The following is a 17,013-nucleotide window of genomic DNA, read 5'->3' as shown; positions in this document are numbered from 1 at the left end:
CTCATGGCAGGTGGTACAACTATATTTTGGTTGTACTGCCTGACATAAAAAACAAAAGTTAAAATGAATTTAAACACTTTGAAATGTTATTTAAAAACTGAAACTTGTTTAAACACATTGTTCATGACTCAAAATTGTGCATTTCATCAGTTTTTGTAAAGATCTTTTAAAAAACACCTTTCATTAAACAGTAGGCCTACATATTTGTCAATATCTTCAAAAATGTGTGAATAGAAGCAAATTATGTAGATTCAACATCAGAATAAGAAAACTTGGGGTCTTCGGAAGTTCTTTTTAAAAGTCATCAGTGCTTCATCTGGAAAAAGTCAATAAGATCAATAATAAAAACCCATTTTAGTTACATAATGCAATCCAAAGTGAAGCCGATATGTAAATAACTGTGTGGCGAGCAGTACGAGGCCGAGGGAAGCGAGCGGCACGAGGCGGTGGCGTTATAACTGATGAGCGACACCTGCGCGACGCACCGGTCTCGTATCTCTCACGGAGGAGCGAAAGCATAAAGGGTGAGCGACGACAGTGGAGATCAAGAGAGGACAGGCCTGAACGTGTGTCATGTCAGCAGTCGTCGTGAGGGCTGCTGTCTTTTACTTTCGTTTTGTATTTGGTTTCATTTACTGTATTAAAGTGGTTGAATGTTTGCTGATTCCCTCCCCCTTCTTCCCATAACAACGAACCTCGTTATACTTGTGCCGAGACCCTGCGAAACCCTCATCAGTAATCACGCCACCGGCCTCGTGCCACTCTCACGGCCCTCGGCCTCGTCTTGCTCGCCACAAACTGTAACTATCTTATTTATCATCTTATTTAAAATGATCTGTAGTCAATTTAGTAATGTTTGGGTTACCTTGAAGAGACTAAGTACAGCGCTGTATGTCAGAGAAAAGAGGAATAGGAAGATGAATGAAGTGGCAGTGGACCAGAGACTTCTGAACTCATCCTCCTCCAGAACATCTTTATTACAGTCAGAGCAAAGCCCTTCTCTGGCTCAGGCGGCTCCCTGGAAAAGAAAGCACATGTACATGGGGCATAAGGATAAGCACATTGCCCAGTACTGTATATGCAACATAAATCACACATCCTGAATTTAAAGTCCAATGTGTCTAAGGATTCCAGTTAGTGTATTATTAAGAACATGCGGCCACATGTAATGCCTGCGTGTACATTCATTTGCACACACTGCTAAATGTACACACAAATGACAAACATATAACATTGTCCTCTCTCTTACTCATTGTTTCTGCATTTTACCATACACTCTATAAAAATATGCTCAAGCATATTCCTTTTTTCCCCCAAGTATCATCTCAGACATAACTAATACTGACATATAAATACACACTACATCCTTACAACAAAACATTTGCATGCCTTATTGATTGTAAATGTCAATATGGTGACTTTGGTGGTCACCATAAGTGGCTTTACTGTGTGCAGAGTCACAATAATATTCTAATTTCTCTAAATACTGATAAAACAGGACCAGAATGTAAAGTATGCAAAGTTTCTGATTGTAAGAACCATAAGAGCTGGACTAAATCATGCAAAGTTGCAAACACAAAGATTTATTGCTTAAAATTGTAAAACAACATAAATGTCAAACCAAAATGAAATATTTTTGATTTGAAACATAGAACATTACAAACATAACTGTTATAGATGACATGAAAAGGCGATACAGTAAGCAAGACAAAACATAAATGCGCAATTTTAACAAACACATTACACTCACACAGGTCAGAATAAATTTTTGTTCTTGAAAACTATTGTTTTTTTTCCCACTATGATATTATGATGACTATGTTTCCGTTCATATTTATTTTCATGCAATAACAATAGCATAGTTTTGAGTGATACTTGGCTTTGAAGTTTGACACATGCAGTTAGTAAAAAACAGCAGAACAATGACCAATGAACAAAAACATCAAAGACAGATAATCTGACAAGTGAGCAACAGGGAGCATAAGCACTGGAAAATGAACAAACGAACAGATACAAGTTAACATTGATAATCTTTGATACAAACTGGACATTCTGGCTGTTTACCTTTGCTTGTTGTCACTTGTAATGGAACACTTGTATTCTTCATGTTGGCGTGTTTGACTGCGCAGGTGATGGTGGTTTGGGGATCTTCATACTCTTTTTGTGACACTGTTAGGATGCTGAGAACAGATTTGGTGTCCATTTTACAGTTGGGAGAACTGGTATTGGCCTCTATGTAAGGATTTCCGTTCACTTGATATAGACATCACCAAGTTTATGGCTTGTGACCTCACACACCAGAGAGACACTGTCGTTGTAAAGATCAGGTCTGTGAATGGTAATAGTGGGTATCTGTCCATCTGAGTTAAAGGAAGTGATAAAGGTTCATTAAACAAACAGAAGAATCAAACAATAATGAATAACAATAGTGTATCAAGACAGTCTAAGCTTTTTGACAGCGAAAGCATTTCAAATGGGCTTGCAGTGTTTACCAGAAAAATTGTTATATTCCATTTTCATAAAATTATAATTGCACCTGTAAATGCACATACAGCCACAAAGTAAATTATTTGGAAGTAACATTGACTTACCTCCTTTATCAAAATGAATCTCCTGCTTGATTTCTCTGTTATTATTTGTGTCACGGATGGTGCAAGTGACTATTTCTCCATCAAACCATGTCGTTGTATTAATGGTGACATAGTGGATTCTTTTAAATAGTGAAGTGTCTTTAAAGACATTTCCTGGTTTGATATTCTCACTAGATACAGGTCCATTCTTCACTGTGCATGACACTGAAGCTTCTTGCAATGTCTCGTGTACATCTCCAGAAACAACAGCTTCCAAGACAACTTTATCATGGATAAATAGTTCTCTCTCAATTGGTGGCTTCAGCGTCAGTGTGAATTTAGCTACAAGGGAGTAAGAAAGTATATAACTTCATGTGTAAATTTGGATTTAGGTGTATATCTGTGAATTGCAACAGGGAGCATAAGCACTGGAAAATGAACAAACGAACAGATACAAGTTAACATTGATAATCTTTGATACAAACTGGACATTCTGGCTGTTTACTTTTGCTTGTTGTCACTTGTAATGGAACACTTGTATCCTTCATGTTGGCGTGTTTGACTGCGCAGGTGATGGTGGTTTTGGGATCTTCATACTCTTTTTGTGACACTGTTAGGATGCTGAGAACAGATTTGGTGTCCATTTTACAGTCGGGAGAACTGGTTATGGCCTCTCTGTAAGGATTTCCGTTCACTTTCCACATGATATAGACATCACCAAGTTTATAGCTTGTGACCTCACACACCAGAGAGACACTGTCGTTGTAAAGATCAGGTCTGTGAATGGTAACAGTGGGTATCTGTCCATCTGAGTTAAAGGAAGTGATAAAGGTTCATTAAACAAACAGAAGAATCAAACAATAATGAATAACAATAGTGTATCAAGACAGTCTAAGCTTTTTGACAGCGAAAGCATTTCAAATGGGCTTGCAGTTTTTGCCAGAAAAAATGTTATATTTCATTTTCATAAAATTATAATTGCACCTGTAAATGCACATACAGCCACAAAGTCAATTATTTGGAAGTAACATTGACTTACCTCCTTTATCAAAATGAATCTCCTGCTTGATTTCTCTGTTATTATTTGTGTCACGGATGGTGCAAGTGACTATTTCTCCATCAAACCATGTTTCTTTATCAATGGTGACATTGTGGATCTTCATAAACAGTGAAGTATCAGTAAAGACATTTCCTGGTTTGATATTCTTGATAGGTACAGGTCCATTCTTCACTGTGCATGACACTGAAGCTTCTTGCACTGTCTCTTGTACATCTCCAGAAACAAAAGCTTCCAAGACAACTTTATCATGGACAAATAGTTCTCTCTCAATTGGTGGCTTCAGCGTCAGTGTGAATTTAGCTACAAGGGAGTAAGAAAGTATATACTGTAACTTCATGTGTAAATTTGGATTTAGGTGTATATCTGTGAATTGCAACAGGGAGCATAAGCACTGGAAAATGAACAAACGAACAGATACAAGTTAACATTGATAATCTTTGATACAAACTGGACATTCTGGCTGTTTACCTTTGCTTGTTGTCACTTGTAATGGAACACTTGTATCCTTCATGTTGGCGTGTTTGACTGCGCAGGTGATGGTGGTTTTGGGATCTTCATACTCTTTTTGTGACACTGTTAGGATGCTGAGAACAGATTTGGCGTCCATTTTACAGTCGGGAGAACTGGTTTTGGCCTCTATGTAAGGATTTCCGTTCACTTGCCACATGATATAGACATCACCAAGTTTATGGCTTGTGACCTCACACACCAGAGAGACACTGTCATTGTAAAGATCAGGTCTGTGAATGGTAACAGTGGGTATCTGTCCATCTGAGTTAAAGGAAGTGATAAAGGTTCATTAAACAAACAGAAGAATCAAACAATAATGAATAACAATAGTGTATCAAGACAGTCTAAGCTTTTTGACAGCGAAAACATTTCAAATAGGCTTGCAGTTTTTTTGCCAGAAAAATTGTTATATTCCATTTTAATAAAATTATAATTGCACCTGTAAATGCACATACAGCCACAAAATCAATTATTTGGAAGTAACATTGACTTACCTCCTTTATCAAAATGAATCTCCTGCTTGATTTCTCTGTTATTATTTGTGTCACGGATGGTGCAAGTGACTATTTCTCCATCAAACCATGTCGTTGTATTAATGGTGACATAGTGGATTCTTTTAAATAGTGAAGTGTCTTTAAAGACATTTCCTGGTTTGATATTCTCACTAGATACAGGTCCATTCTTCACTGTGCATGACACTGAAGCTTCTTGCACTGTCTCGTGTACATCTCCAGAAACAACAGCTTCCAAGACAACTTTATCATGGACAAATAGTTCTCTCTCAATTGGTGGCTTCAGCGTCAGTGTGAATTTAGCTACAAGGGAGTAAGAAAGTATATACTGTAACTTCATGTGTAAATTTGAATTTAGGTGTATATCTGTGAATTGTAACAGGGAGCATAAGCACTGGAAAATGAACAAACGAACAGATACAAGTTAACATTGATAATCTTTGATACAAACTGGACATTCTGGCTGTTTACCTTTGCTTGTTGTCACTTGTAATGGAACACTTGTATCCTTCATGTTGGCGTGTTTGACTGCGCAGGTGATGGTGGTTTGGGGATCTTCATACTCTTTTTGTGACACTGTTAGGATGCTGAGAACAGATTTGGTGTCCATTTTACAGTTGGGAGAACTGGTTATGGCCTCTCTGTAAGGATTTCCGTTCACTTTCCACATGATATAGACATCACCAAGTTTATGGCTTGTGACCTCACACACCAGAGAGACACTGTCGTTGTAAAGATCAGGTCTGTGAATGGTAACAGTGGGTATCTGTCCATCTGAGTTAAAGGAAGTGATAAAGGTTCATTAAACAAACAGAAGAATCAAACAATAATGAATAACAATAGTGTATCAAGACAGTCTAAGCTTTTTGACAGCGAAAGCATTTCAAATGGGCTTGCAGTTTTGTGCCAGAAAAATTGTTATATTCCATTTTCATAAAATTATAATTGCACCTGTAAATGCACATACAGCCACAAAGTCAATTATTTGGAAGTAACATTGACTTACCTCCTTTATCAAAATGAATCTCCTGCTTGATTTCTCTGTTATTATTTGTGTCACGGATGGTGCAGGTGACTATTTCTCCATCAAACCATGTTTCTTTATCAATGGTGACTTTGTGGATCTTCATAAACAGTGAAGTGTCAGTAAAGACATTTCCTGGCTTGATATTCTTGATAGGTACAGGTTCATTCTTCACTGTGCATGACACTAAAGCTTCTTGCACTGTCTCGTGTACATCTCCAGAAACAACAGCTTCCAAGACAACTTTATCATGGACAAATAGTTCTCTCTCAATTGGTGGCTTCAGCGTCAGTGTGAATTTAGCTACAAGGGAGTAAGAAAGTATATACTGTAACTTCATGTGTAAATTTGGATTTAGGTGTATATCTGTGAATTGCAACAGGGAGCATAAGCACTGGAAAATGAACAAACGAACAGATACAAGTTAACATTGATAATCTTTGATACAAACTGGACATTCTGGCTGTTTACCTTTGCTTGTTGTCACTTGTAATGGAACACTTGTATTCTCCATGTTGGCGTGTTTGACTGCGCAGGTGATGGTGGTTTGGGGATCTTCATACTCTTTTTGTGACACTGTTAGGATGCTGAGAACAGATTTGGTGTCCATTTTACAGTCGGGAGAACTGGTTATGGCCTCTCTGTAAGGATTTCCGTTCACTTGCCACATGATATAGACATCACCAAGTTTATGGCTTGTGACCTCACACACCAGAGAGACACTGTCATTGTAAAGATCAGGTCTGTGAATGGTAACAGTGGGTATCTGTCCATCTGAGTTAAAGGAAGTGATAAAGGTTCATTAAACAAACAGAAGAATCAAACAATAATGAATAACAATAGTGTATCAAGACAGTCTAAGCTTTTTGACAGCGAAAGCATTTCAAATAGGCTTGCAGTTTTTTGCCAGAAAAATTGTTATATTCCATTTTCATAAAATTATAACTGCACCTGTAAATGCACATACAGCCACAAAATCAATTATTTGGAAGTAACATTGACTTACCTCCTTTATCAAAATGAATCTCCTGCTTGATTTCTCTGTTATTATTTGTGTCACGGATGGTGCAGGTGACTATTTCTCCATCAAACCATGTCGTTGTATTAATGGTGACATTGTGGATTCTTTTAAATAGTGAAGTGTCATTAAAGACATTTCCTGGTTTGATATTCTCACTAGATACAGGTCCATTCTTCACTGTGCATGACACTGAAGCTTCTTGCACTGTCTCTTGTACATCTCCAGAAACAACAGCTTCCAAGACAACTTTATCATGGACAAATAGTTCTCTCTCAATTGGTGGCTTCAGCGTCAGTGTGAATTTAGCTACAAGGGAGTAAGAAAGTATATACTGTAACTTCATGTGTAAATTTGAATTTAGGTGTATATCTGTGAATTGTAACAGGGAGCATAAGCACTGGAAAATGAACAAACGAACAGATACAAGTTAACATTGATAATCTTTGATACAAACTGGACATTCTGGCTGTTTACCTTTGCTTGTTGTCACTTGTAATGGAACACTTGTATTCTCCATGTTGGCGTGTTTGACTGCGCAGGTGATGGTGGTTTGGGGATCTTCATACTCTTTTTGTGACACTGTTAGGATGCTGAGAACAGATTTGGTGTCCATTTTACAGTTGGGAGAACTGGTTATGGCCTCTCTGTAAGGATTTCCGTTCACTTTCCACATGATATAGACATCACCAAGTTTATGGCTTGTGACCTCACACACCAGAGAGACACTGTCGTTGTAAAGATCAGGTCTGTGAATGGTAACAGTGGGTATCTGTCCATCTGAGTTAAAGGAAGTGATAAAGGTTCATTAAACAAACAGAAGAATCAAACAATAATGAATAACAATAGTGTATCAAGACAGTCTAAGCTTTTTGACAGCGAAAGCATTTCAAATGGGCTTGCAGTTTTTTGCCAGAAAAATTGTTATATTCCATTTTCATAAAATTATAATTGCACCTGTAAATGCACATACAGCCACAAAGTCAATTATTTGGAAGTAACATTGACTTACCTCCTTTATCAAAATGAATCTCCTGCTTGATTTCTCTGTTATTATTTGTGTCACGGATAGTGCAGGTGACTATTTCTCCATCAAACCATGTTTCTTTATCAATGGTGACATTGTGGATTCTTTTAAATAGTGAAGTGTCATTAAAGACATTTCCTGGTTTGATATTCTCACTAGATACAGGTTCATTCTTCACTGTGCATGACACTGAAGCTTCTTGCACTGTCTCTTGTACATCTCCAGAAACAACAGCTTCCAAGACAACTTTATCATGGACAAATAGTTCTCTCTCAATTGGTGGCTTCAGCGTCAGTGTGAATTTAGCTACAAGGGATTAAGAAAGTATATAACTTCATGTGTAAATTTGAATTTAGGTGTATATCTGTGAATTGTAACAGGGAGCATAAACACTGGAAAATGAACAAACGAACAGATACAAGTTAACATTGATAATCTTTGATACAAACTGGACATTCTGGCTGTTTACCTTTGCTTGTTGTCACTTGTAATGGAACACTTGTATTCTCCATGTTGGCGTGTTTGACTGCGCAGGTGATGGTGGTTTGGGGATCTTCATACTCTTTTTGTGACACTGTTAGGATGCTGAGAACAGATTTGGTGTCCATTTTACAGTTGGGAGAACTGGTTATGGCCTCTCTGTAAGGTTTTCCGTTCACTTGCCACATGATATAGACATCACCAAGTTTATAGCTTGTGACCTCACACACCTGAGAGACACTGTCGTTGTAAAGATCAGGTCTGTGAATGGTAACAGTGGGTATCTGTCGATCTGAGTTAAAGGAAGTGATAAAGGTTCATTAAACAAACAGAAGAATCAAACAATAATGAATAACAATAGTGTATCAAGACAGTCTAAGCTTTTTGACAGCGAAAGCATTTCAAATAGGCTTGCAGTTTTTTTGCCAGAAAAATTGTTATATTCCATTTTAATAAAATTATAATTGCACCTGTAAATGCACATACAGCCACAAAATCAATTATTTGGAAGTAACATTGACTTACCTCCTTTATCAAAATGAATCTCCTGCTTGATTTCTCTGTTATTATTTGTGTCACGGATGGTGCAAGTGACTATTTCTCCATCAAACCATGTCGTTGTATTAATGGTGACATAGTGGATTCTTTTAAATAGTGAAGTGTCTTTAAAGACATTTCCTGGTTTGATATTCTCACTAGATACAGGTTCATTCTTCACTGTGCATGACACTGAAGCTTCTTGCACTGTCTTTTGTACATCTCCAGAAACAACAGCTTCCAAGACAACTTTATTATGGACAAATAGTTCTCTCTCAATTGGTGGCTTCAGCGTCAGTGTGAATTTAGCTACAAGGGAGTAAGAAAGTATATAACTTCATGTGTAAATTTGAATTTAGGTGTATATCTGTGAATTGTAACAGGGAGCATAAGCACTGGAAAATGAACAAACGAACAGATACAAGTTAACATTGATAATCTTTGATACAAACTGGACATTCTGGCTGTTTACCTTTGCTTGTTGTCACTTGTAATGGAACACTTGTATTCTCCATGTTGGCGTGTTTGACTGCGCAGGTGATGGTGGTTTGGGGATCTTCATACTCTTTTTGTGACACTGTTAGGATGCTGAGAACAGATTTGGTGTCCATTTTACAGTTGGGAGAACTGGTTATGGCCTCTCTGTAAGGATTTCCGTTCACTTTCCACATGATATAGACATCGCCAAGTTTATGGCTTGTGACCTCACACACCAGAGAGACAGAGACACTGTCATTGTTGATAAGATCAGGTCTGTGAATGGTAACATTGGGTATCTGTCCATCTGAGTTAAAGGAAGTGATAAAGGTTCATTAAACAAACAGAAGAATCAAACAATAATGAATAACAATAGTGTATCAAGACAGTCTAAGCTTTTTGACAGCGAAAGCATTTCAAATAGGCTTGCAGTTTTTTTGCCAGAAAAATTGTTATATTCCATTTTAATAAAATTATAATTGCACCTGTAAATGCACATACAGCCACAAAATCAATTATTTGGAAGTAACATTGACTTACCTCCTTTATCAAAATGAATCTCCTGCTTGATTTCTCTGTTATTATTTGTGTCACGGATGGTGCAGGTGACTATTTCTCCATCAAACCATGTTTCTTTATCAATGGTGACTTTGTGGATCTTCATAAACAGTGAAGTGTCAGTAAAGACATTTCCTGGCTTGATATTCTTGATAGGTACAGGTCCATTCTTCACTGTGCATGACACTGAAGCTTCTTGCACTGTCTCTTGTACATCTCCAGAAACAACTGCTTCCAAGACAACTTTATCATGGACAAATAGTTCTCTCTCAATTGGTGGCTTCAGTGTCAGTGTGAATTTAGCTACAAGGGAGTAAGAAAGTATATAACTTCATGTGTAAATTTGGATTTAAGTGTATATCTGTGAATTGCAACAGGGAGCATAAGCACTGGAAAATGAACAAACGAACAGATACAAGTTAACATTGATAATCTTTGATACAAACTGGACATTCTGGCTGTTTACTTTTGCTTGTTGTCACTTGTAACGGAACACTTGTATACTTCAGACATCCAACTGATTTAGAGAGAGGTAAACATCTTATGAATAAAGAAACATTCACAGTCCTCAAGAGAAAACATACCTGTATATTGGGCCTCTCTGACTTCCTTTCCTGTTTTGTGCACGAACTCGCACTTAACTTTGACGTCTGTGTTCGTCCATTTGTAGACACTGATTTGAAAAATGCTTGTGGCACTATACAAGGTTACTGAGGCCTTCTTCTCACTTGTGTCATGGGTGATCGCATTTGTCACCTCCTTATCATCCTGAAACCACTTAAACGAGTATTTTTTAGGCGAAAACTGCCGGGCTGAACACGAGAAGGTTGCTGTCCCACTCTCTAACTCCTTTATTGTAGGTACTGTTAAGACGACAGTTGCAGGCTGATCTGGCGGTGGAGCTGGCAACATACAGGAGAAAGCAGAGAGAACATGAAAAGCAAGAAAATAGTGCAACATGCTTTATTAGGCAAAGCACATAGATGCTCTTGAGTTTGAACGTCAATGTTAAATGTTGTAGCCTATACTTATATTTAACTTATTTTTTATTTTATTTTTTTTCCTTTATCTTTTGTTTATAAAACAAGAAGAAATCTCATATGCCATGTATTCCCTGGCATGAGGTCAGAGAAAAAGTATTTCTAAAGGACTAAGCATATTATGTACTTTTCTGTTCTAATGTTTTTTTTTTTTTTTTATCTTTAGCCTTGCTGTTCTCAGCTAGTGTAAAACATTTACTGTCATTAGACTTTGATAAAGGACAACTGCTTGACATGCACACAAATATAAAAGCAGGTTCATTGGTATTAAAAAAGTTCAATCAATGATCAATGAAACTATAAGAGTCTGCTAAAATGTGTATTCAAACATGAGCCTCCACGAAGAAACAATATCCCCACTGCAATATACAAAACACTGAACCCAACAGCAATAACAAAGAGACACTTGAAGTAGCTAAAATGTAACATGTAAAATGTTAGACATTTCAGAGATGTGACTTACCTGGTGGAGCTACTTTAGTTGATAAAGTGCCTTTCGAATTTGACGCTTCACATGTGTAAGGGTTTTCAGGATTCCAGTCGCTTTTCTTCACACGCATATGGCTGATTTTGGTGTAGTCTCCGTCTCTCCCGAACGCTGGATACTGCACAAAAGTATTCAGGTCTTTACCACCAGGAGCCTTCCACCTGAAAGTGAGTGAGTCCGCAGGAGAGAAACCTTTGGTCAAGCAGCCGACGGTGAGGAACCCAGCAGAATCAGCAGAACACTGAGACAGGGCGAAGATTGACTTCGGCGCAGATGGTTGAGCTGTAGAGACATTACATGTTTCTCGACAATAAACTACAACATAACATAACATAGGATTATGCAACACTATTAGGTCATGTAAAAAGAAGAATGAACCAATGAATGAATGAATGAATGAATGAATGAATGAATAAAAAAATAAATAAAAAAAAAGATTGAGATTACATCGCTATCTTCGCTTTACATCAGAGTCCTGTGGCCATGTTGATAAACTGCTTAGACTACCTTGCAAGTCATCTTTTCTTCTTCTTCTTTAAGACTGGTCATACTTTTTTTTTTTTTTTTAAGTAAGTTACTTTAACAAGTAAATTGGTGTAATTTGAATTAAAAAGTAAGACTGATTAGGCTACCCCCTTGGTTAACTGTTGTTCAGTCTTAGTCGGTCGCGTAAAACATAAAATTTCGGAATTTCGGAAAATTAGCGGAAACATTTATTTTTTCTTACACTCTTAAAAATAAAGGTTCCAAAGGGAGTTTTCACAGCGATACCCTTGAATAACTATTTTGGGTTCCTCAAAGAACCTTAGTGAACGGTTCTTAAAAAAAAAAAAAAAAATGTTTTAGCTAATCTAAAGAACCTTTCGTGCAAAGGAAAGGATCCATGGACGTTAAAGGTTATTTATGGAACCATCAATGTAATTTAAGAACCTTTATTTTTAACAGTGTAGATGCTGTATGTCATTTAGCATATATGTACAGTCATATTTATTATCAGACATAGGCCCATAGGCTAATAAATAAAGGATTATCTAAACGAATAATAATTTATTAGGCTACTGGATAATGACTGCATAATGACTTTTCATTTTGTTTCAAATTAAACAGTTCTTGTAACTTATGAAGTGTAAATTAAAAAAAAAAACTAATTTAATAAAAATTCCAACCATTTGAGAATTTTAAATAAAAGCAGCCTATAGCAGTTTGTAACTTTGAACTATGAAATCATATGAAAAAAACGAAAAATGTATCATTAAAAAATATAGCCCCCAAAACACTGCAAACAAACACCACTAGCACTTCTAAAAATTCCGGATTGTTTTTTTGTTTTTTTTGTATTATTGTGCTACAAATAATTTCTTGAATAGCGGTTGTTCAACAAAAAACATTATTTTAAATCTCCAATTGTCCTCTTCATGCATTGACAGATAAAGGCTACCTTTCTAAATCAGTAAGCTACGCCAGTTTATTATTATTATTATTATTATTATTATTATTTAATAATATCGGGATGCAATCAACAACTTAAAATATAACACATTATATTAGTGGATATCAGTGCATAAAGTTAAAACGAGACGTTACAGTTTAGTTAGGATTTTTAGACTTATATTTATGCTCCGGCTGTTTTCAGCGTCTATTGAGCAGTTTAAGGAAACACATGAGAGAATAATGTACAACGGAGTCGTTTAAGAATAACTACTGTTGTATTTTTGTTCGTTTTTAACATGAACAATATTATAAAATTATGTAGTCTTTTAAATCTAATGAAATGGACAACAGCTAAATTATGACAGTTTGCAATAGAAAACTCTGTTAAAGATATAATAAAAAATAAATAAATAATAAAACACACGTGAATTTTTGTACGATACAAATGTCCTTGCAATTAATCATAAAATCTTACTGTTTGTTACGGTGACTTTGGTGCCGCTTCCCCAGTAGTCGAAAGCCCAGTTACACAATATCTTTTTAATGTTACAGTGCAGTATAAAAATACAACGCTCAGAGTCTCTGTTGAACGACCTGTAGCCAATTCCTTGTTTTATTTGAATGCACAAATACAATTATTTCGAATTTAATTATTCATAATCTGAATATTTGCGTTTCTAAATTACTTTAGACTGTGTCCTGACTTTAACCCCTTCAGACCTGAATTATGTTTTAAGTTTCTGAAAAATATAAAAGTACATTTTCCCAGCTCATGAGGCTTTTATAAATGAGACCAAAAAAAAAATAAAAATAAAAAATGTTTGGCTTTAATTGTAATTTTTTTTGTCCATTTCAATGGACGTCAGGTCAAAACAGGTGTACTTCACAAAAATGTACCAACATAAAATTTTATAATAAACATAAAAATTGTTAGTATATACTTAAAGCTTTTTCTCAAGGTCAAAAACTTTTCAACAGTATATCATTTCAACTTTAATTTTGAGGCTTTTGTTTTACAGATTGCACATTGTTTGTAACAAACTAAATATCTTAGAATCAATCAATATGGTCATGTTAGAGTCATTTTCTTTGCGCATCTTTCTTTTTTTAGATCAAAAACTTGAACATTACAACATTTCAACTTTAATTGTAAGGTTTTTGCTTTATAGATCGCACATTTGTTTATTCATAACAAAATAAACCTAGGAATCAATCAACGCATTCACTTTAGAGTAATTTACTGTGTGCATCTTTGAAACAATTTCTCTGTTAACGATTTTCTTGTATTTCTACAGTACGTTACTGGCAGCACGGTTGCCATGCATGATGCATGTATTTCGATTTCCAGTAACTGTACTGTAATTCACTTTACAGTACACAAGATCAGTACTGTAAACTACCAAATAGTACTTTACTGTATTTGTACTGTATTTCGTCATTTGATCTGCTTTTGCTGTAATTAATTATACGGTATTGTACTGTAATATCTATATTGATACATTACTGATAAATATTATTATAATTTTCAAAATAATTACTAATAATTATAATATTATATCATAATAAATATAATATGTAGTTATTAGGAAATATAGGCTATAGTAGGAAAAAATATGGAAATCAATGGCTATACTGTCAACTGTCTAGTTACCGACATTCATCAAAATATCTTCTTTTGTGTTCAGCCGAATAAAGAAACTCATACAGATTTGGAACAACATAAGGATGAGTAAGTGATGACAAATATCATTTTTGGGTGTACTATACCTATAAAGGGATAGTTCACCCAAAAATTTAAATTGGCCCATGATTTACTCACCCTCAAGCCATCCTAGGTGTGTATGACATCGTTCTTCTTTCAGACGAATACAATCGGAGTTATATTAAAAAATGTCCTGGCTTCCAAGCTTTATAATGGCAGTGAATGGTTGTTTCTGTTTTGAAAGTCCATAAACGTGCATCCATCCATGATAAAAGTGCTCCATGCGGCTCTTGGGGGTAAATAAAGGCCTTCTGAAGCGAAGCGATGCGTTTGTGTTAGAAAAATAATTCATTTTCAAGTTACGCTTTAGATTTATGTCAAATCTGTATGTTTTGTACAGTTTCGCCGGAAGCTAGTCATTTTATAAAGTTTTAAATACGGATATTTTTCTTACATCTCCATCTTCCTCATCATCACTCCACATAAAGTCAACATCTGAGATACTTCCATCAGCTATATGTTCAAGCACTTCAAGAACTATATATTCTGCATATGAAAAAGTAAAAAAAATGTATCGGTACTGTGATATAGATTTTTTATATAAGAAATTTCAATCAGCATTACTGGACTTCAATTACTGGAATGTGATTTCAGTAACAGGCTTTTGAACCCACTGTCCATTCTAATGGACAGACACATTTGAAAAAATCCTGATTTAAAATTTGAAATTCTACAATCGATTTTTAACTTTAATTAATAAGTTCAATCTTTCTATTTTACATACAAACTATGAAATACTGACAAACATATAAAAAAATGTAAATAAAACCATAGAAAATGTTGCTTGCTTCTGTGTTTGGAGTGAAGTGCTGACATGCTTCTCTTCAAAGTAGTGTTTTTTTTTATAATTACTACATGCAGAGCTTTACTGCCATTTGATTGGATGACAAGCGTCCAATCTAATGGACTGCAGGCTTTAAACTAGGTGAAATGCTCCAGAAGTAAAAAAAAGGGGGGTTGACATGTGATGTCCTTTGTAATGGACGCAGGGTCTGAATGGGTTAATTGTCTAATCGCATAACAAGAAAATCTCGACATTGAAATGTTGCTTTAATGTAAAAAACAAACAAACATTTTTTCGACAAAATAACTGCGCACACATTTATCGTAGGCTATACTTAAATTAGATTTTGATTTGGTAGGTGGATATTTTTCTTACCTGACGAGACAGTGACCATTGTTCCTTTCCCCCAGTAGTCAAAAGCATTGTCACACTGACATTTTACCAGGGGATATTGTACAAAAATAGCATGTTTACCTCTTAACAAGTAGCTTTCATTTATTATTATATAACCCACAGATTGAACTATTTAGACTTTTATTTAGCCTTAGCCAAACCGGACTAGAAACGGACATTTACATTTAGCAAAATATGTAAAACGTGCCAAGATTATTGAGAGGATTCTTTCTTACCAGATGTCACTGTGACAGACGTGCCTTTCCCCCAGTAGTCAAAGGCAGCATCACAGTGATACTTTTAATTTCTTCAGCGCACAAAAACACAAACGATCTTTTCCATATTAGCCAACCTTAAAACCTGATTTCTTTCGTAATTTATTGTCCAATTAGCCTATTCATGATATTTTTTTTTTCTCTGACTAAAAAGTGTTGTTAATAAGTGAATAATCGGCTCTAGAAATATGTTTCATAGCTATGCATAACGATTCATATTTTGCTGTTTGGTTCGTAAGCTATTTCATTAATTTGACTTCTTACCTGATGTTACAGTCACCGCTGTTCCCTTTCCCCAGTAGTCAAAGGCACCGTCACAGCGGGAAGGTTCACGATAAGAACCATACCATAACTACAATAATAGCCTACATTTTCAAAGGCAATATTTTGTCTTGGCCGACGTTCTCAAAACGATTTAGTTTGATACGTTAGTTTGCACTTTCTTATAATCGGATAATTTTAGCTACGCGTTACCGTTACCAACGCATCTTTCCACTGTTAACCAAGGTAAAAATTGTAAATACGTCTGCATGTTAGTTTTGTGACAAGAAAGACTACCTGAGCTTCCAAAATAAGTTAAAACAAACAAACAAACAAAAAAAGTAAATAACAGAAAATAACGGCAATAACTTACCTGAGGAAACGGTGACTTTGGTCCCTTTCCCCCAGTAGTCGAAGTAATCGACACAGTGACTGATGCCTTTGAGTTACTGACCAAAAAACCCACACGGAGCAGCGATGTTCATGTGATCAAAATAACTTTGGTCAGAATAAATGGATCCAGTGAAAACTTATCTCGCCTTTCTATTGTTCACAGCTGATCTATAGATCATAAATATTTGCAGCACTTATGTTGCATTAGCCTTTATATATTCAAAACATGATGACTCTGAAATTAGAGAGCAATTTTTATAGGCTAATAATCTTGATTTTTAATAAAGGCTAATAAAAATTATTTTATTCTTTGCATGAAAACACTTGAATTAGCCTAACTGAACACTGTCTGGGTGTATAAAAACTTCAGAATTATATTCATATAGCCCTGCAACAGTGATAAGGTGAAGCTAA

General features: G+C 35.7%; 1 protein-coding gene across 4 annotated transcripts in view; it reads right to left on the bottom strand.

Moving 5' to 3' along the window:
• Window positions 1–16,348, bottom strand: part of LOC309475601 (uncharacterized protein) — a 39,118-nt gene extending 22,770 nt beyond the window's left edge. Inside the window, exons 1-19 of one of the 4 annotated variants that reach the window (XM_082138439.1) lie at window positions 16,210–16,348; window positions 11,277–11,582; window positions 10,358–10,675; window positions 9,756–10,076; window positions 9,211–9,522; window positions 8,727–9,047; window positions 8,191–8,493; window positions 7,707–8,027; window positions 7,172–7,474; window positions 6,683–7,003; window positions 6,148–6,450; window positions 5,659–5,979; window positions 5,124–5,426; window positions 4,635–4,955; window positions 4,099–4,401; window positions 3,610–3,930; window positions 3,076–3,378; window positions 2,592–2,912; window positions 2,258–2,360 (exon numbers count right to left, since the gene is read on the bottom strand). In XM_082138439.1, the coding sequence (XP_081994565.1) occupies window positions 2,258–2,360; window positions 2,592–2,912; window positions 3,076–3,378; window positions 3,610–3,930; window positions 4,099–4,401; window positions 4,635–4,955; window positions 5,124–5,426; window positions 5,659–5,979; window positions 6,148–6,450; window positions 6,683–7,003; window positions 7,172–7,474; window positions 7,707–8,027; window positions 8,191–8,493; window positions 8,727–9,047; window positions 9,211–9,522; window positions 9,756–10,076; window positions 10,358–10,675; window positions 11,277–11,373 (5,216 nt within the window). In that variant the 5' untranslated portion in view covers window positions 11,374–11,582; window positions 16,210–16,348. The other 3 variants (XM_082138438.1, XM_082138437.1, XM_082138440.1) reach the window with 3 other exon arrangements.
• Between the last annotated feature and the right edge of the window lie 665 nt (window positions 16,349–17,013).

Source organism: Leuciscus leuciscus (genome assembly GCF_965113295.1).
Source record: "Leuciscus leuciscus genome assembly, chromosome: 1".
Taxonomy (NCBI): Eukaryota; Metazoa; Chordata; class Actinopteri; order Cypriniformes; family Leuciscidae; genus Leuciscus; species Leuciscus leuciscus.
Note: the sequence above shows the minus strand (reverse complement) of the source record. Positions and strands in the feature narration are given on the sequence as shown.